Source organism: Gymnoscopelus braueri (assembly GCF_963280865.1).
Source record: "Gymnoscopelus braueri genome assembly, chromosome: 8".
NCBI classification, from domain to species: domain Eukaryota; kingdom Metazoa; phylum Chordata; class Actinopteri; order Myctophiformes; family Myctophidae; genus Gymnoscopelus; species Gymnoscopelus braueri.
The window spans coordinates 17543950-17565690 of NC_137609.1; the positions used below are offsets into that span (position 1 = coordinate 17543950).

The 21741-nt window shown below is 42.0% G+C and overlaps 1 protein-coding gene across 1 annotated transcript in view; it reads left to right on the forward strand.

Annotated features, from left to right (window-relative positions):
• Positions 1 to 21741, forward strand: part of LOC308089699 (protein Aster-B-like) — a 54059-nt gene that overhangs the window by 29076 nt on the left and 3242 nt on the right. The window contains exons 4-17 of the mRNA XM_080434564.1: positions 2043 to 2127; positions 3906 to 4009; positions 4576 to 4671; positions 4924 to 5004; positions 5369 to 5484; positions 7972 to 8143; positions 10812 to 10980; positions 11509 to 11652; positions 12206 to 12324; positions 12462 to 12604; positions 13106 to 13209; positions 14007 to 14204; positions 15938 to 16028; positions 21581 to 21688. Of these exons, the coding sequence (XP_080290690.1) occupies positions 2043 to 2127; positions 3906 to 4009; positions 4576 to 4671; positions 4924 to 5004; positions 5369 to 5484; positions 7972 to 8143; positions 10812 to 10980; positions 11509 to 11652; positions 12206 to 12324; positions 12462 to 12604; positions 13106 to 13209; positions 14007 to 14204; positions 15938 to 16028; positions 21581 to 21688 (1730 nt within the window). The remainder of the gene's footprint in view (positions 1 to 2042; positions 2128 to 3905; positions 4010 to 4575; positions 4672 to 4923; positions 5005 to 5368; positions 5485 to 7971; positions 8144 to 10811; positions 10981 to 11508; positions 11653 to 12205; positions 12325 to 12461; positions 12605 to 13105; positions 13210 to 14006; positions 14205 to 15937; positions 16029 to 21580; positions 21689 to 21741) is intronic.

Genomic DNA, 21741 nt, shown 5'->3' on the forward strand with positions numbered 1-21741 from the left:
CTCTCCCTACCCACAAAAACACTCTCGCTCCTCCCATTCCACTATCCTGGTAGAGCTGTTGTCAAACAATCTGGGCAGCCAGTGTGAGAGAGTGAGAGAGAGAGAGAGAGAGAGAGAGAGAGAGAGAGAGAGAGAGAGAGAGAGAGAGAGAGAGAGAGAAAGGGAGAGAGAGAGAGAGAGAGAGAGAGAGCACCATCTCCACGTTTACACTGCAAACTTTTCAAATAAGTCACCACAATTTGGTCCACTTATCGTTCAACTGGAGGCATGCTGCTGCTGAATTTAGTGGACCTTTTGGGTCTGGCTGTCTGGGGACATCTGGAATAATGCTGTGAGTGTTGGGACTGGGAGCACTTGATCTAAGCTGATATTGGTGCTATTAGTGGATAATTGTGCTATTTGTGGATTTTTTTGTATGCCTTGGATTGGATGGAAGAGGACTATAAGTTTGACATAATGGAGCTGGTTTAGTGGGAGTCTGCTTCAGCATAACGCTGCAAGAACTCCACCTGTGTTGAGAGGGGACTTACGATTCTTAAGCACATAGTTTTTTATTTCATGTATCAAAACACTAGAAGTGTTCTTTTACCCCCACAATTTCCTGTGGAATATTTGACTGAATGCAGATCTCTCAACGTTTCTTCACCAGTTCTTCCTCTGGTTGCTCCCTAACTTGAATCAAGAATGGTCTCTAAGCTCATTCCAACGCCAACACACCTTTCCTTCTAAAAGCAGGATCGTACATGGTCTCAGTCCATCGGTTCTGTGCACAGCTCTAACCGCTACACTAGGGTGGCCCTTCTGAACAGGTGTCTATTTATCCTCAATCCTGTTACTCCAGTTCCCCATGGTTTTTGTGCGAGTGTGTGGACAGGGACGTATCTGTTTGTGTGAATGTTCAGCGCTGACATGAGCTAGAATGAGAAATAGGGAGAGCACAAGTACATATAGAGCACAAGGAGAGACCAATAAAATCAAGAGAGAAGATAAGAGGAAGGACACAAGAAGACACATTGACAGACATGGGAAGTCAGAATGAAAGTAAAGCAGCAGCCTTGGACACAGAGGGAGATGCAGACAGTCTGAGCGACTGGGAGACAGTGGACATATTACAGCCTCAACGCCAACAGCTGAGCCTCTGGGAGGGCTGGGGCTGGGATTGGGACTGGGAGGAGGTCCCCGCTGTAAGTCTCCTCCGTTTGGGTTAGGTATGGGCTAGCGGTGGCAGGAAATAGCATTTCAATGAATCTTACTTTAGTGTGAAAGCAGGAATTGTGTGTTTAAAAAATAATAATAATACTGTGCAACTTAAAACTTATTTTGGAATAATTTTGTCATTTGTTTTTACACAAATCTTCTCTTCTGGGGGTCCCTGGCACAAAACATTTTCAGATGGTGGTCTGCAGCCAAATACGTACTGTATCAGTTTGTGGGTCCTTGGCATAAGAAAGTTTGAGAACTGCTGATGTACAAGGATCTTGGTTTGACAGTATTTTGGAGAAGTGGAGTGTGGACATTCTCTAAAGGGATATGGGTTATAGCCTCTAACTTGACCTTTCAAACACCCCTAAGAGGTCCAAAATGAGAGTGGGTTTATTATATTTTTAAACTGTTAGGCATGAATATTAATTTAACCACTTAAACCCCTCATTTTCTTACCTCTGCACCAATTTTCTTTGCAGAAAATACTCAATCTACAAGCTGTTGCATCACAACGTGTTGTGAGCTTGTAGATTGGCTATTTTTGCCAAATGTTTACCCCAGAATAGGGACGCCAGGGTTCAAGTAGTTAAAAAAAATCAATAAAGCCAAAAAACATGTCAAGAGCACATTAACAAAATATGATCCCAATTCTCTCCAGCTTTCAAAGAATCTGGTCTGGTATTCATCATTAACGTTTTCATCCCCTGCTTGGAAAATGACTGATGATAAATCTACCCTAATGTGCATTTTATGGGCATTTCTCATTGAGAAATGCTTGGGTGGATTGACCACACAGTGAGTAATATTTTATTTTATACATGGCTGTTTCTCCTCTGTAGGTATTGAGTCCCACATACAAGCAACGCAATGAAGACTTCAGGAAGCTCTTCAAGCAGCTACCGGATACGGAGCGGCTCATTGTGGGTGAGTCCAAACAAGACGAGTAGCCTAGTGATCAAACAAAGTGCTGATCTTCAGCAGTTCATGAACAAGTGCTAAGGCTTGTATTCACCTCTCATTCACGGCCTGCCAACTCCATTCATTGCCTCGGCAGAAACTTTCAATTGGATCTGTCTCATCTTAATAGCACTCCTAGGCTTCCAAAGTGAATCCAAACGACTCCAGTGCTAAGAGTTATCTCTTTACTGCAACAGTGACATTAGTGCCAATGTGTCATTTAACTGTGAACATGGGCAAAGATAAGGATTGATTGATTGAATACGTAATTAGTCAGAAATGTAAACAACACAAGGTACAGTACAGTCAGACAGACATCAAGGCTAAAAGGATAACACAAACTAGAAAAAGTGCTCCTCGGAGCACAGGTCTCCGCCAGGTCAGGTAGGTTATTTTGGGCCAGCAATTTTCGGAATTCGACAATCAGGATGGACTATGAAAAATTGGACAGATCCGTCTTGATCACCTGACTATAGAGATAATGTTGGACAAAATAAGTTTGGACAACATTTGTTGGAGTAATATAAAAAACATGTTTTGCAAAAATCGGCCTCCTGGTGGCGCTATAACAGGGCAATGTGAAAAGGGTGGTATTTCTTCCACAGCCTAGCCACCCCTGAAAACTTTAGATGGCAATCTTAACCAATCAGGATGGAATATGAAAAATCGGATAGATCCGTCTTGATCACATGACTATAGAGATACTGTGTACCGATTTGCGTGATGTTTGGACAAAATCTGTAGGAGCTATATACATAATTGTGTTGTACAAACATCGGCCTCCTGGTGGCGCTATAACAGGCCGATCTGAAGAAAATTAAGCAGAGGTTCTGCTCTGGCATCCAAGGAATGTGTGTGCACAGTGCCGGAGATTAGCTGCTCAGACACACACACACACACACACACACACACGGACACAGGGACGGACGGACAGGGTGCAAAAGATAGTCTCGGCCACGCCTTCGGTCTGGCGGAGACAAAAAGTCCTTGGGACTTGTTTCCATTGAGGTCCTATGTATTCAATTCATCAGCATAGCATAAAATATTAACACAATAATACATGTCATCAACATATACAAAACACTATACTGTATGTACAAAGGAGAAAAAAGGAAAAACGGCCGCAGTGAAGGACACCTCCTCAAGCCAGCCAGCAGTGTGCTCATTTTGTCATTGAACCTGGAGAGCTGAAACAGCCGTATATAGCCTCGTTCCCAGCCTTACTCATCTGCGAAGAGAAAAGCCTGGTCGCGACTTAAAGCAGAGAGTGTCTATAGTGGCGGGACTTCCGTCGTACGGAAACACTCGTTTCATTCACAGAGAATGGAAACAGATTTGTAAAGCGTCAACGTCATTTCCTTGGGTGGTACTTCTGCCAAATTTCGGTACTTCCGTTTAGACATTCAACCGGCGAGGTCTTGCCCAGCGTGATAGCCGAGCCGTATAGTATAACATCTCTGTCGGGTGGAAACCATGTCCAAAACTGTTACTTTTCAGGATTCAAATTCAAAGCTTGTGGATCAGCTACTTTCGATGTGACGCTGTAGTATGATCAAGTAGGGCGTTAATTTTCCAGAAAACACACACAAAATTTGAATATGGAGATAAGAGGTTTCTGCCCGACAGCGACGATAAGCATGTGATCCCATGGAAACGGTTGTCATTTTGCTGACCTTTCCAAACCTCTGCCCCCCACCGGACTACTCCTGTGTTGTTGACCTTTCCTAACCTTTGACCCCCACCAGACTACTCCTGTGCTCTGCAGAGGGACATCCTCCTGCAGGGTCGCCTCTACCTCTCCGAGAACTGGATCTGTTTCTATAGCAACATCTTCCGATGGGAAACCTTGGTGAGGACACAGTTTGAAGTCGGTGGTTCTCAGTGTTTTTCGTGTCAAGGACCCCCATCTCAAAAAATATTTTGTGCCAGGCACCTCCAGAAGAAAAGATTTGAGTTACAAATGTTTGCTTAAAAATGATGTATTATTGTATATTCAATAGTTGCACACATTTCCACGATTTTTCAAAAATAGCAGATCTACAAGCTCATAGTGCGTCACTTTGTGTAGATGTAGATTGTAGATCTGCTATTTTTGAATAGTCAAAGTGTAAAATATGGTTAAAGTGGTTATAATGATTGTGATGCTATATTAACACGGTTGTGTTGGGGATCCCCTGGGGGTCCCAGGACCCCACTTGGAGAACCAATGGTTTAAGTCATCTAACTAAAATACCAATATTTTGTGGACTCTTGCAAGTAAAACCCATGCTGCTAAATGGCATTAGTTAATCTGCTTTTGCTATTTGTGTGATTATATTAATTGAATTGCTCACGCTAATTTTCAGTTGAACATACTGCATAAAGATGCTCCTCAAGCCCCTGAACTGACACAATCCTGTCTCTTTTTCTCTGTAGCTGATGGTTAAATTAAAGGACATTTGCTCCATGACCAAGGAGAAGACGGCTCGCCTCATCCCCAATGCCATCCAGCTGAGCACTGACAATGACAAGGTGAGCAGCTCGTGTGTATTTACCAACTTTGGGCATGTCGTTATAGGCGATTTTTTTATTTTATTACTGATCTACCTAAAAAAATTACTGATCTACAAGCTCACAACATGTCGCTATTTTCACCACACAACACCGTCAGTCGCACGCACGCACGCACGCACGCACGCACGCACGCACGCACGCACGCACGCACGCACATACACACACACACTAGGTTTCAGGTGGTTAAACTGTCCTCTTGTCACATTTCAGCACTTTTTCACCTCATTTGGAGCGAGGGACCGGACATACATGATGATGTTCAGACTCTGGCAGAACGCCCTGCTGGAAAAGGTGAGTTCGATACACTGTCAATCACTTACAGACATTCATGTTGAAATGATTATGTTTTGTCATTTAATTTCCAATTTTGTGTCTTTAACCCCGTTAATCATAGTTTATACTTTGGCTATTCAAAAATAGCAGCTATACAAGCTCAAAGCTTGTATACATGCACACATTCAAAAAAGATTGGTTTTGATTATATAGGATATTGGTTTACCTATGATCATAGATTACGTGTGGTCATAGTATGACCTTGTGTTTACCTTGCTTACTCTAAGTCGCTTTGGATTAAGAGCGTCTGTTAAATGTCTAAATTGTAAATTGTTTATGCGACTCGTCCTCCTTGCCTTCTCCGTCTCCTTCCCTCTATCAGCCTTTATGTCCAAAAGAGCTGTGGCATTTTGTCCACCAGTGTTACGGCAATGAGCTGGGCCTGACCAGTGAGGACGAGGACTATGTCCACCCAGACGATGACTTCAACACCATGGGGTGAGTCTCACCCTCCACAATATGTCTATCGTCTCTGTCGGGTGGAAACCATTACGTCCAAAACTGTTACTGTTCAGGATTCAGATTCTAAAATAGCAAAAGTAGCAGATCTGCAAACTGGAAACGCGGTCAGTCGGTTGTGTTCCATTGTTCCAAGCCAGAACACAACCGACTGATTTGATCATTAAAATAAGCTCTGAAAATGCACACGGCCCACCCATCTGACCACTTAACAAGGCAGCTGACAGGCTGCCATGTTAAGTGGTCAGATTCTTAAGGCTTACTTACTTCAAGATTTTCAAGTGGGCCCTGATCCAGAAAAGGTCGGTAACCACTGGTCTGTAGCGTTGTTATTGTTTTTGAACCATAAAATGCTTGTGTGGCTGATACGACTATTTGAACAACACACTTTCAGACAAACAACCATGCGATCTTGAACCCGGTCAGAGAGAAGAAATAATTTGTCAGAATACATTTTAACAACTGCTGTATCTTGACTTATGATCCTACCAGTCCAGTAACACATTAGAATCAATCAATGCATTTTGGCATTTTGGCAATCCTGCATTTGCACTTTTATTGATGGCGGTGGAAAGCTGTGGTTTCATGCAACGCTGTAGAATTTTCTCCTGTATCATTTGGTTGCTGTCGGGCAGAAACCTCTTATCTCCATATTCTAACTTGTTGTGTTTTTTCGTAAATTAAATTAATGCCCCCACGTACTACAGCGTCACACAAAAGCATCAAAAGTACCACAAGCTCGAAATGTGTCGCTTCGCGCCGTGTTTCAATTAATTGTGGATCTGCTACTTTAGCTATTTTTTAATTTGAAAGTAACAGTTTTGGACATATGAGGTTTCCATCCGACAGCGACGATTTACAAGAAGTTAGGACATTTTCATTGAAAGCATTGGGGTTCCCACCACACTACAGTGTGCCCCTGTTGAGATCCACGTTTAATCACAGAGGGAACTCTCCCAGCTTCTAAAATGTCAGCTCTCTTTTCAGTAGATGATTGCAGAGAGTTTTCACCACACAAGTATTTCCTTTATGTTGGCAGCTACTTTGTACTTTATAGTAAGTATTAATGTTAGAGACACACAGCCAATCCGTTTTTTTAAATAGTGCTTACTTGTTTAAACTGTTCCCCCCTCAAGGCCCCCTGGGGGTCCCTGGACAACACTTTTGAGAACCAGTGATCTATGACGCTGGTTCACAAACGTCAGGTCGGGAGACTACCAGAGGTCCAGGGTGGGCCCTCACAGGTCTATAACTCTCAGAGTTAAATTAGCACTGAGGGTGTGGGTCCCATGCAGAGATAAATAATGATATCAATTGGGGGTCCATGGCCTAATCTGCATATCTAACTGGGGGTCCTTGAAATTAAAAAAGGTTGAGAATCACTGATCTATGACATGCTCATGGATTCAAGTTCTCAGTTGCGACGACTGATTCCAGTCATTTGGATTCCACTGAAGCCAGCGTGTCTTCTATGGAAGCGAAAATAGACGACCTACAAGCTCTCAATGCGATGAACAATATTAGGCCACTAAAACATCATCATTTTACATATTGTGTTAATTGTTTAGGAATCAGCGCTAGTGTAGGGGGGCTCCTTTCACACTGTTTCATAAATCGCACATTAGGACTTAGTCATACAAACCTTTTCAGTCGTGACTTATGAGATTTTATTTTGCTTTAAAACATGCATGCTCTTTGAGTCATGTACATGACGCTTTAGAAACAAGACTGACATGAAATGTCATTTACAGCTTGGCTACCAATGTAAAGAAAACAAGTGCATCTGTGTCTCCGCATTAGGGTTTCAGATGATAGAATCATCTGAAAGCGAGGACGCTGATATGAGAGTTCATGTTATGAACTCCGGGGAAACGCCCAGACAGGCCTGCAGACCAGACTCCTTCTTGAAATCAAATGCAAATGAGATTTCCGGAAGGGGGGGGGGGTTACCAGGCTAAGATTCACGTGCAGTAGCGTTTTCAATGTGTCAAAGTGTTGCACTCCCAGATTTGACCACCAGGCGGCGGCAGCTTCACTGCTCTACCACGGTTCGGGGGACGTCAGTTTATTGACAGCTTGTAAAAAGAAAAGCAGCTGTAAACCTTTTTAAACCTACACAGCCAAACCTGATTGATTGATTGAATACTTTATTAACAGTTTGCACAAAAAAAAAGCACAGTTCAATACAAGGTCTGCTAAGAGGATTTCAAACCCAAGAAAGCCTATGGCTTGTTTCCATTGGGGTCCTTTGTACTGAATTAATCGAAACATTTAACGACAGACAAATATACAATACTGTGCAAAACATCATATAAACAGTTAGAAATCAAAGAGAAAAATATGTACAGTAAACCCACACATGATACAGACACCGCCTCCCTTCTTGCTCATGGGTGCAGTGCGGTGCGTTTTACGCATCACGCTGGTAACCTTGACCTACAGCTGCTGTCCTTCTCCATGGTGCAGGTACTGTGAGGAGCTGCCCGTGGAGGACGCCAGCGCTGAGCATACCACTGAGGCTCTGCTGGCCAAGAGCCTGGAGGCCTCCAGGCCTGACATCAGCCCCTTGCATCCCCTCATCAAGACCTTCCCCTCTGACGCCCTGCTCGACCTGCCCGGCACTGAGCCTCCGCTCCCCGTGAGTAGCACTAGCAGCCCTGTCACGATTCATCTGGTTTCCTTTAAAACAGGGCCTGACAATCCACTTGTCAGGAGACCAAGGGGGGAGATAAATTATCACTTCTCCCTTAGAAAGGTGATCACACACCCCTCCCCTCCTTCTTTACCCCCATCACCCCCTTTTTTCTAATCTGTACGTAATGTTTTATATTTGTGACGATATAGATTTTTGGGTGTTATTGGTGAATTGAATATATAGGACCCCAATGGAAACGACGAGTATGACTGCTATTTGCATTTCTGCAAATAGCATAAACATTTTAATTAAAAAATCATAAAAAAATCAATCAATCAATTGCAATTATTTTTCATAATCGCCTAATCGCAATTATTTTTCATAATCGTCATAATCGTTTCCATGTTGAAAAGCGTTCACATGCTTTCAAACGTTTTCAAAGATAGTGGAAATAGCAGATCTACAATCATTACAATCAGAATATGGAGCTTTATAACCTTTTAGCAAATACTTTTTGTTTTAACCAAAGCATAACACAGAACAGCACCGTTAAGAGGTTTTCTATACAGTATTCTGCCTGGCGACAATTTCAACATTAAATACAATATTCCTTTTAGATAGATTCATTACAAGCTCGGAACCCTTCATTCAGTGTTAAAGGTATCATGACATTCATTTTCACTTTTTTTATTTTCAATGTTTTATTTGGGGTTTTATGACCTCAATTACACCCAAAAAACCTGAACTTAGAACATTCAGTGGATTTTCTGTGGTCTGGGGTTTTCTGAATAATTAGGCTGAAAAGTAATCTGAGCTTGGCCCTTCGACAGTGAGGTCACAGTCGAATAATCCCGCCCACTCTCCTCCTCGCCCCTCCCCTCCCCTATCCTTTCCTTTGGGGGGGGCGGAGCAGAGGCGATGATTGACAGGCAAAATCCCTCACCAGCGACACCCGCAGGCAAAGATTTCTTTTTTCATTGCAGTTGAAAAGGCTTTAGAAATGTGAGAGAAAAACACCTGCCATGGATCACTGGAATGGAATTTTCACTTAAAACTTTTTGTACACTTTTGAAGGACCAGGACAAAGACTTTGAATGTGGTGTAAAAGTGAATGTCATTAAACCTTTAACAAAACATGCTCAACAGTGAATTATATTATATACTCTTTACTTCTCCCATAAGGCCAGAAAATAACTCTCTTTCTAAGATGGCCGACCAGGTCTGGACATTATCAAAGTTGTTATTCACTTTTTGACAACTTGTTTTAGTCACAGGGAGTCTCCAACTCCCTGTCTATTTTTTTTTCAATGACCCCCCCCCCCCCCTCCTCCACAACTCTGAGAGTGTATAAATGGAACCAAATGGACTCGACAAGGTCCATTTGGTTCCATTTGTACACTCTCAAAGTTACAGACCTGTAAGGGTCCATTTTGAATCTCCCCCCTCCACAGAACTCTGAGGGTCCCTGGACTCCACTTTGAGATCCACTGTTGTATATGATTGCATGCTACGCGTCGTCAGGGGCGGCCTTAATGATCTGGGGGCCCGTTTCAAGAGCTCATATGGGGGCCCCATATGCACCCCCCCCCCCCCCCCCCAAAAAAATAATTTGTGGACTGAAGTTGGTTTGCTTCCACAATCCAAAATGATGCATTTTCGAACTAAATTAATTAGCCTATCTGCACTTCCACCATGGACAGACAGCTAAAACAACTCACTCACATGATTCACTTGAGCTGAGCCCTGATTCAATCAGATCTACATCCTCTTCTTGCATGAAATTCTTGGACGTCGGCCAGCCAGAGGCGGGCCCCGGACTGGGATGCGAGTAAAAACAATATTTTTTTTTGTTTTTTTTGTGGGGGCCCCCTGAGGTTGGGGGCCCGTTTCAATTGAAACGGGTGAAACATAGGAAAGGCCGCCCCTGCGCGTCGTCTCTGTCAGGTGGAAACCTCATATGTCCAAAACTGTTACTTTTCAGGATTCAAATTCAAATCCACAAGCTCGAAAGCTTCGAGCTTGTGGATCTTCTATACTTTCGATGATTTTGTGTGACGCTGTAGCGTGATCAAGTAGGACATTAGCTTATGAACACAAAAAGGTAGAATACGGAGATTAGAGGTTTCTGCCCAACAGCATTGATATGTAGAGTATATGGCAATAATATAATGTGTGGTTCCCAGGGAAACACCTGGGAACCACAAACGTGTGCCTCAGTACACAGTTTGGGAACCTCTGCTCTAAAGTTTTAAAAGGCTATTATGCTAATTATTCTCCCTTAACTTTTGTGTGAGAATATTTTGTTGCTGTCAGGCAGAAACCTTGTGTCTTCACATTTCTTAACTTTTACTGTAAATTAATGTCCGACAAAAGTAGCTAAAATAGAGCTTGCCTTGTACATCTTCTATTTAGCTATTTTAGAAACCTAGTGAACGTTAAAGTGGAAGTGCTTAAGAGTGTCTGTGTGGGTTTTATATTGAACCAATGAAAGGTATTTACAGGAGCTTGTGACTAAAAATAATAACTACATTGGAACAATTTTGTTCCATTTCCTGAAAATGAACGGTTTCGGACACACAAAATGGTTTCCACTCCCGAGTCCTGACAGTCAGGGTTTACAGGGTTAGTGTGATGTTTTCTAGCTAACTAAACCCTTCCTTTCTTTCCGCAGTGTGATCTGTCCCCAGAAGAGTATTTTGCCGCCTCTGTCCCAGATGATCTGTTGAGCCTTCCCTCGCTTGATAACCTTAGCGGTCTCGTCCCTTCGCCCTCATTGGACCTGAACGACAACGAGGACCTGCCCACCGAGAACAGCGATTCGTCCGAAACGCACGACGAAGGTGTGTCACCGTCGAGAGGCAGACACACGCACGCACGCCCACGCACGCACGCCCACACACACACACACACACACACACACACATTACATACATTTATATACACTATGGATGGACCTAGCCCACTCTACCTGTATTCACACACACACACAAACAATTATTCAACAATTATTTAACAATTTCCATGTTGAAAAATTGTCATTTATTTTCAAACATTTTTTTTAAATAGTGGAAATAGCAGATCTACAAGCTAAATTTTGAGCTTGTACAACAGCTATTTCCACTATTCATGTTGAGCATAACGTTATTAAATTATGTAAGTTATTTGTCATATCTGCCCAGTGCACCTTTTGTTTACAAAGCGTAAAAGGCCAAACAGAAATGTAATTTTCATTCATAATGTTCCAATGTTCGACGACAGAAAACGCCATTAAATCGTTAATCGCAATTATTTGAGCTACAATTAAGCGTCAAGTAAAATGTCATAATCGCGACGGCCCTATCAATGCACGTGCGTCTTGGTTCAAGCAGGTGAGATCGACCCATTCCACGAGGACTTGAGCGGTCGCCAGTACATCAACGAAGTGTACAAGTTCAGCGTGGACAAGATGTACAGCATGCTGTTCACAGAGTCCCAGTTCATGAGGGACTTCCTGGAACGGCGCAGGTTCTCAGGTACAATTCATAGACCGTGTAGCAGCTCATATCGTTGCTGTCGGGCAGAAACCTCTTATCTCCATAATTTTACTTTTTTGTGTGTTTTTTTTGTAAATTAACACCCTCCTTGATCATACTACAGCGTCACACAAAAGTAGCGGATCCGCAAGCTCATTTTGAGCTTGTAGATCTGCTACTTTTGCTATTTTTGAAAAGTATCAGTTTTGGACACATACAGTATGAGGTTTCCACCCGACAAAGACAATATACAGTAGTCTTCTACACAGTAACATCTCAATGTTTATTTAACTCATTAAAACCGGGAAAGCATCTGTGTCATTTGAGATTTTAGCTATATATAGCGACATATATGATTTCCAGTTCCAATTTTATCAGCTGTTTTTTTTATCCTGTATCCTGTATGAGTTATCTCTCATGATTTGATAAAATTGGTATCCTGACTTGAAAATGTAAGTTCTATTTACTAAAGAGCTGTAGAGACAGGGAGAACCATGTTACTATTGCCAATGTAATGATAAAAGCTAAATTTTGATTGGCTGTTCACATGCAGACGTGGTGTATCACCCATGGAAGAAGGAGCACGATGGGGACCAGACCAGAGACATCATGTACACCATCTCCCTCACCAATCCCCTGGCTCCCAAATCAGCCACCGTCACTGAGACACAGGTAGGTCCCCCTGGTGGCTGTCAGTGGTAGTGTTGCCGTGTCTGCTTATTATTATAAGCAACTTTGGGCTTGTTTTTTAATTAGGCTTTAGTATTTCCACTTTGAGTGTAGCTGTATTTCCGGTTCTTGTGTTTTAGACTCTCTACAAGGCCAGCCAGGAGAACGAGTGCTACATCATTGATGCAGAGGTGATCGCCCACGATGTCCCCTACCACGACTACTTCTATACACTCAACCGCTACATGCTCACCAGGGTGGCCAAGAACAGGTGCCGGCTCAGGTGAGGGGCGGATATTATTCTAATCTCTCATATACTTTAGGAATGTTAATGTTTTTAACAGGTTAATTTATTACATTTAAAAAAATCTTTGTCCATCTGTTAAGCCCTCCGGGAACTTATTTGTTAAGAATAAAGCGTTATTTAATCATTCTGTGTGGTAGAGTATGTTAATACAATATAACTAACACATCTGCAGTGTTTGGAGGCGGTCTCCCTACTCTTTCATTTAGAAACAGGAACTCGGTTTGGCTCCTCCCCTTTCTTAGTCCACTTCCTCCCGGATGCTTCTGTGTTTATTCCTACTAACAACAACACTACACGTTTAGGGCAGTGGTGCTGACAGATTCTGCCGTCAAAATGGCTAGACAAAAACAAATGAATAATAATTTCGGTCTTAAGCTGCAGACCACTATTTCAAACTAAAGGCCTCTTCCTTTACATTGCATTGTAACAGAAGGCTAATGAGTTTTCCATACTGTACATGGTGTTGTGTACGTGCAGGGTATCCACAGAGCTGCGGTACAGGAAGCAACCCTGGGGTCTCATCAAGGGCTTCATTGAAAGAAACTTCTGGAGTGGTCTGGACGAGTACTTCAGACACTTAGGTATGTGAAGTATTACTATGTAACCAAAGAGAAACATTGTAATAGGATACTTACAATTTGTATCACTGTCCATATTCTAAGTTGTTGTGTTTTTTCATAAAGTAATACTACAGCGTCACAGGTAAAAAAAAATATCAAAAAGCAAGAGATCACTCAAGAACCAAAAGCATAAAAATGTGTCAAAGCACGCTATCCTGATCTAGCCTACCTGACACTCTGCCTCTGAGACAATCAGAAAATGGAGAAACCATAGCATTTTTAAGGATGTCTTCTCGTATAAACTCTGCAAAAGCATAGAATGAATGAACTGTAAATAACTTTCAATCGGAGGCACGTCGTATTCAGCTCATTACACATAGTGAAATCCTTCAGTGTTTGTTTAACCCTGAGAGTTTATCACTTTAACCCTGGCAAGTTTTGAAAAGATTTCAACAAATTATTTTTAAACATTAACAAAACTAGCGGAAAATCTACCGACCAACAAGCGTGTGCTTGTACAGTAGATTAGCTATTTATTGCTATCTGTCGTACACCAAAGGATATCGTCTCTGTCGGGTGGAAACCTCATGTCCAAAACTGTTAGTTTTCAGGATTCAAATAAAAAAATTGCTAAAGTAGCGTTTCGAGCTTGCAGATCTGCTACTTTTGATACTTTTGTGTGACGCCATAGTATGATCAAGTAGGGTGTTAATTTACAAAACAAAACCACAAAAAGTTAGAATATGGAGATAAGAGGTTTCTGCCCGTCAGCAACGATATAAGGGCTTAAGGGCTAAATTGTGTCACCCTGTGACCAGATATGGAACTGACCAAGGTGGAAGCGGCTCTGATGGACCCCAGCAAACAGTCTCCCAAGTCCAAGGCGTTGAGGACAGGGGCGGCGCGGAGGAGGAAGCGAGCTCTGGTTCACCTGAGACCCCTGGACGAGATGCTGAGCGCCGTCTCTACCCCCGAGGACGAGGAGGAAGTCAGCCACCACATCAAACATGTGGCAGGTCAGGGTCAATAACACCCCCCCCCCCCAGTCCTGGGGACTTGTTTCCATTGTGGTCCTATGTACTCTATTCAATTCATCAGCATAGCATTAAAAAAAAGAACACAATAATACTGCTTATTATAAAAGAGACTTTTGGCTTGTTTCTCCACAGACCCTCAATCTGAAAAAAAAAACTAAAATATTCCAAGTATTTCACTTTTTCGTTTCAAGATGTTTTTGAAAATAGCAGATCTACAAGCTCACAACGCATCGCAAATGCGACACGTTGTGAGCTTGTAGATCGGCTATTTTCAAATAGCCAATGTAGTATAGGTTTAAAGTGCTCATGCAGCCTAGTTGCTTCTTTTGGGCTTGTTTAACCCGAAAAGGCTACCAGGATACTGTTTTTTCTGCTCGTGTCTTTTTATTGGTATTTGTTTCAGATTATATACAATCTCCAAACCCCAAAGTTCCCGTTCCAAGAGAGCCACAACCCTGGTATATTATCGTTACCATTTTAAACAATACATACCAAATAATAAATATATAATACATTAGAATAACAGAAGGGAAGAAAAAAAAAAGTCCTTTTCACATTTATTTACCTCTCCCAGACGGAGCAACGGACGCGTTTCAACCTAACAGGTCTTCCTCAGCATTGTGTCTAGTCTTCCGTTGCCAGACTACCAGAGATCTCCACCTATATGGGCTAAAACAGCTGTGAGAATGGTCACTAACAAACCTATTCACCCACTGCTGTCGGCTCTCAGGTGCATTCAGCAACTTTGTTTTCACACCTTCCAACCGACTGATCTCCCGACTTCATTCGACTGCCAGTCTGTAGTAATCTGTAGTAGTCTGTTTGGTGGAGAGCTACTACCTTAAGAGGTTTCTGCCCGACAGCAACAGTTTAAATGTCACCAGACGTGTCAGTAGGTGGAGATCTCTGATCATCTGGCTAGGTGAGACTTCATTTCGCCCTGGCAAGTAGGACCTGTTGACAGTCTGGTTTTGGGTGTGACACCTCACATCAGTGGTCCGTGTGAAATAATCATGTCTTACGTGGTTCAGAATATCCTGTCTGATCTAGGGCTGCAACTATCTATTTGTTTCTTAGCGATTTACTTAGCGCTTACTTTTTCGATTAATCGAATAATCGAGAAGCAGAATTGTTTCGTTTTTTACTTTTCTCCTGTCAATGACCGAAAATATCGATTTGTTCAATTAACTGTTGCACCTCTAGTCTGATGGAAGTTTTGAATTGAAGGCGTTGATTGAATCGATTGAATAATTTATTAACAGTTTGCAAAAAGTACAGAGGTACAGTTATACAATAATGCTAAAAGGATAACACAAAAAGCCCTGAGGGCTTGTTTCCATTGTGGTCCTGTGTATTCAATTCATCAAGACATACAATACTATACAAGAAATCGTTAATACTGGGAGCAGTAGTAAATTTACAGAAAAAATAGTGGACAAGCTAGAAGACTTGTCTAGGTCCAGTTGCAAATTGCAGACCTGTGCTCTTTTATGGCGGTTTTGAAGGAGGCTAGGGAGGGAGTCGCATTTTTCAATGGCTGGTGGTGGTAGTGCATTCCACATTTTGGTGGCATAACAGTAGAAAGAATTCATCCCCATGTTTGTGCAGAATCTGGGGGGGAATGAGATCCGTGGAGCTCCCTCTGGTGTTGTGCCTGTGGGCGTTTCTCACTCTTTTGAAGTAGCTTGACGTTGTCCTGTTCTCGTCTACAGGTTCCACCCAGACCAGGCACATACCTGACCACGCCCCCGGAGGCCTGGCTCTCTACAGTGTCTCTAAGCTGCTGCTCCTCATCAGCCTTGTGTGAGTAGGAATACTGTACTTTATACATGGATCTTTACCTCATTTGTGTATTTGAGAGGGACAGAATATATTATGATACTATACTGATATTATATGAACAAGGCATTCAAATGCAGTACAGTTGTGAAAGCAATGTAAATATAAAAGGAGTTAACAGCGAATTTTCATCCTCTCGGTCCCTGACATATACGTAGCAATAAAAACGAGATACCACAGAATGTAAAACAAATTGTATTCATAATGTTAGGTATATTACTGGCCCTCTGTATTAGGAGCTGGAAATGGGTCCAATAATTATATCAAGCATAGTCATACGGTATTGAACGTGAGAACTTTACAAAATACATATATATTTCAGTGTGTAGCACACATGCAATGTTCATTTTAGTTTGAGGTTATTTTGTTATATTTATTTTTGGTACACAGTATTAAAGCGGCACAATGTAACTTTTTTTTTGATGGCTGGTGGTGGTAGGGGTTGTATTTTGTCTCCCTACTCTTCTACTGAGACATTTAGATCGTGTCAAAGGTCATGTCTCACCTAGACACAGGATCTGACATGAATTTTGACCTGGTGGTCAAGATTCAATTTATCCCCCGGAGCAAGCAGGCCGGCTCTATTATAGCTCACTGGTAAAAATGACAGCACTTGCGCAGTGTGTTATGTTACATAGTGCACCTTTTAATTTTGAAGCTGATAAGTCTCTTCTTTTTTATATATATATTAATCTTGATACTGGTAATTCTTTGTATTTCTGTTTCATTCTGTGACACCTAACATCACATGATGAAGTCCCTCTGTCCCCCTTGCTCATTCCTTCCTCACACACTGTCCTATTCTGTCAACTCACTCAGTGGTTTTCAACCCTTTTCATAGCAAGGTCCATAATTTATTCGGCATTTGAGCCACGGCTCCATCACCGTTTGATGAGATTTAGCCTCTCAGACCCAAAGCTTTGAATATTTTGTTATCGTTGGATACGATTTTGTCCACAATTCCATGCTGTAGGCCTATTGATGTTGGTACCATGTGAGAGATAACAGGCAAACGTTGATCAAAATAACAATTGTTTAATTAAGTAATGCAGATGTTTAACAATAATTTAACTCTTGAGAGCGTAAAATGAAACCAAATGGACCCGTAAGGGTTTCATTTTACGCTCTCAAGAGTTAAAGATCTATAAGGGGTCCATTTGGTTACCAACTCTCCATCATTTAGCTGGGGAACACCTGGAACCCCCTCAAGGACCACTGCTGGTCCCTGGTTGAGAACCACTGAACTAACTGAATGTGTTTGGAGGCGTTTGGCCCTCTTTGTCTTCTTCGTTCCTCTGTTTTAGTGTTGTAATCTGCAATCTCATTTCTCTCTCTCTCTGTTCCTCTTTCCTTGTCTTCAACTGCATTCCATAGGATCTGTATAAGGTATTCAACTCTTTCATTTCATCTCACCATAGCCATAATGGTTTTTCTTTTTTTGTTTCGTTTTTGACATGGACTTGATTCACCAAGTTAAGCCTGATTGAGGATGGGAGTATAAATTAAGCCAGTGATTCCCAAACTGTGGGCCGGGGGCCCACTGCTGGGCTGTGTGAATATTGCAAGTGGGCCCCCCCCCCCCCAAAATAGTTGGCAAAACACTAAGATTTTAATGAGAATATAACATTGATATTAAAAAATAAAGGTAGTTTATTTTTCCTTTTTATATTTAAAACCTTGAACACTGAGTTTTCATTGTGATAGGGATAGGAACTTAATGCATGTTAGTTCCACTGATCCAAGGCGGAACACAAATCGACCGATTGATCATTAAATTAAACGTGCACACGGTCCACCCATCCGAAGGAAGGGTGGACCGCTAACGCTTTCAAGATTGTCAGAGTATAGGCCCTGATCCAGACGTTCAAAGGTTGGGAACGGCTGAATTAACCCATTCAATCCAGGAACGCATCTCTGTCATTTTAGATTTCTTTGGCTATTCAGAAATAGCAGATATACAAGCTCACACGCTTTGAGCTTGAATATCTGCTATTTTTAAAATCGTGGACAATTTGTGGAAATCTTTGAATATATATATATATATATATATATGTTTTAAAGCGATCATTTTTAACTCAGATCTGTGCTTCTGGGGGTCCCTGGAACAACATATTTTGAGATGGGTGTCCGCGGCCAAATACATATTATTTTGGGGGTCCTTGACATGGAAAAGTTGGAGCACCACTGATAAAGCAACATACTGTTAGGATTTAGGAAACATTTTTAGATATGTATTTGGCCACGGACCCCCATCTCAAAATATTTAGTTCCAGGGACCCCCATGAAGCAAAGATTTGAGTTACAAATGTTCGCATTAAAACATATAGTCCGTGAGCCAGGGGGGTTGGTCATTACCATCTGAGGGGAATAATGCTCATAGTGATTTTGTCAAGGTATGCATGTCTAGAGTTAGAAAATATGTGATAGCCTTGCACCAATGGTAGCTTTATGGGTGCTATCATGCATTTTATGTTATAACACTAGGCGAAAATTACATGGGTCAATATATGAAAACATACTATTAACCCCCCCCCAAAAAAATATACAAAAGGTTTTTCAATTGGTTCTGGTACGTCTAGGCATGCTTAAGAACATAAAAAAAAATCTAGGAAATTATATTTCTCGTAAAGCCATCATTTTCAAGATGGCGTCCAATATGACTGCCAGGAGCTTAAATGGCTTTATGATAATGTTCAACCTAGAAAGGTGGTTTTGGTGTCTAAAACTAGGTCTTAGGGTTCAAGAAATATGGCTGAATCAGTGAAATTACCATCAGTTAATTTTTTATTGCCAAATCAAAGATGGTGTCCATCCCATGGTGATGTTCCATTGTACTAAATTATGTTAAAAACAACAAAATATTGCAGTTGTGTGAGGGAATCTGTGAACTTCGTGAACGTGATTCATATGGGGACCTGGGGGGGGGGGGCATTCATAGGTGTAGAATCTATTTCTAATGTTATATTTTGACTTGCTGGTCAGTCTTTGGCCTATGTGCTAAAGGTCAGGTCAAGGTCTCTCTCGCACCTTATCGTCCAACCAGGTGTCCAAGCAGGCAGCAGATATGGTCACTGGTTGACATGTACAGCAGGCCCTATTCACCTCACAATTGACATGGAGCCGTTTGTTGACACCTTGCAGGTATATAAGCTCTATAATGTAATTGTGCATCCCGGTGGGATGCATGTTATACAGTCATTCTTCAGCTGCATTGCAAAACTGATGCAAGGTTCAGCACTGGAAGTGGAAATGCATGTGGTTGCAGAACATGACAGGCAAGTTCAGTGGTCAGTCCTGAGTGTATCAGCAGCACTCTGAAGTGGTTTCTATCAACTTGGCCAAAGACATTTGAACAGATACAGCAGTAGCCTACCTGGACACTGCACATCTCCATCCTACTGGTTGACAGTGGGTAGACAACTTCTTCCTACACTTCACATCCACCAGTTTGAATGCGCAGGGAGACACATTGACATTAACTTCACCTTTTCTCTCATGAAGCACATGACTGAAGCACTTCTTCCATGCTGGCCATGTGCAGTGTGCTTGATATCTAACCCAGTGCCTGCTGAAGATGCATGTGCTCCATGCCATAGCATAGAGGCTAAGCTAGACCTTGTCTGTCGGCACCATGATGGATTCTGGATCACTGTCTCTGCTGACCAGTCTGGGGAGCAGACTGCCATAACGATCAGGAAAGATGCTGTCATGATGCATGTGAGTGGAGTGGACTGAAGCCTTCCCCAAAATGTGCAGAAACAGAGGGAGAGTTGAAGCACTGGTGTGTCTTGGTCATAAAGTATTGGGGTGTAGGATTCCTCACACACAGAAAGATCATCTCTTCAATCCCATCCTTGGCTAATTTGCCCCCATGCTGTTGTGAATAGTAATGTCCTTTACCCACATGAGATGTCATCATGAAGATTAAGAACATTAAGCAGAAGCCGTTGAGCATGTTGTACACCTTCAGTGCTGACGATAGATACTGCATTTAGTCATGATGAGGCAGACATCACCATGAGTTCCTATATCCCTGATGCAGCCATCTCTGGAAAGGGTGTGATACACATGCTCAGTGATTACACTGATGTTCTTGTCCTGTTGTATGCTGTGTATTGGGGTGTATCAGGTGGACCTACAGTGTAAAGTATAGATGGAGCATTGGGATGGGACAGTCTTATATGTATGACAAAGGCAAGATCAGAGCACACTACACTTTGCTGGCAGGGAACTTCCCAGGCTACCCTGATGTGCTGGGTGAGGTGGGTGCCACAAGTCAATGGCCCTTCCTCCAACACAGACCAACCTGTTGCACCACATGTGGGCTCATTTATTTACAAGTGATGTTGTGGAAAGTGGCAGACCACCAAGCCCCACCTGACAAGTCGTTTGATGTCACAACATTTTGATAGGAGATCTAGGATATTCTTGTTCCTGTCATTGCTAAGGGTGACCCCACCGTCAGAGCTATGTGACATGGTGCAATATCAATTTAGGGCACAGAGAGTGAGAAGTACATCACTGATGTACTGTAACTGCTCTGGTGAAGATGGTTACTGATGATATGTTCAAGCTACAGATGAGGAGTGATGTTAATAAGGAGGATACTTGTAAGGATGAGGTAGAACAGGATGTGGGTTGGAGAATACAGATGTAGTTGCAAAAGATACATATTTGACATTAGATTATATCATTTTACATTCATGTTATTATGAATACCAGTTCTTGTGACATGTTAATGACACTTTTCACAAAACAAAATCATGAATAGTGAACCATGAATGTTCATCAAGTTGTTTCCATTTGTTGTTCTCCCAGAGGTCAATTTTAACCTTGACCTGACCTTTGACATGATTGACCTGATATTAAAAAAATAACATCAGGAATGGATTCTACATATGAAAACCCTAAAAAAGAGGTATTAAACAGAGGTATTCTAAGACAAGCGGATTAAAAGTAAAAAATTGCCAGGCTATGTTCTCACTGCCTGTAATAGAAAAATATTCTAGATATGCAAATTTTAACAACCTTTCTGGACAATATATAGTCTGAGCTTTATCCCAACCATTTTTCAGAGAGAGAGGGTCAATAATAAGAGAGAATCATCAGTTTGAAGTAGAATGCTTCATTCGGATTTTGAAAACTGTGTTTTGGCTTGTGGTTATAAAAGGAGTGATAACACACAGATAGCTACCACCGATGCAAGGCTATCACATTTTTCCTAGCTCTAGGGGTGTATACCTACCCAAAAATCACTATGAGAATTATTCCCCCCAGATGGTAATGATGACCCCATTTTGGGGTCCTGGCTCACGGACTAATATATATGTTCAAAGATTTGCAAAAATGTTCATGATTTTTCTAAAATAGCAGATCTACAAGCTCATAGCGCGGCACTCGGACAATGACAGATGCTTCTACCGGTCTTTATTAATGGGTTAAACAACAATACAAAATGTGCAGAATGGACACAAAGAATGTAGCTGTACTTGACCATCCTATCTCATCCCCTCTAGTCTGGTTCTGCTGGTGTTCTTGAACACCATGCTGTTCTACAAGCTGTGGATGTTGGAGTACACCACACAGAGTCTCACCTCCTGGCAAGAACTGCAACCGCATGAAAGGTACCGTACTAGCATGCAGGGCTGCAACTAGCAATGCAACGCTGTCGGGGGGA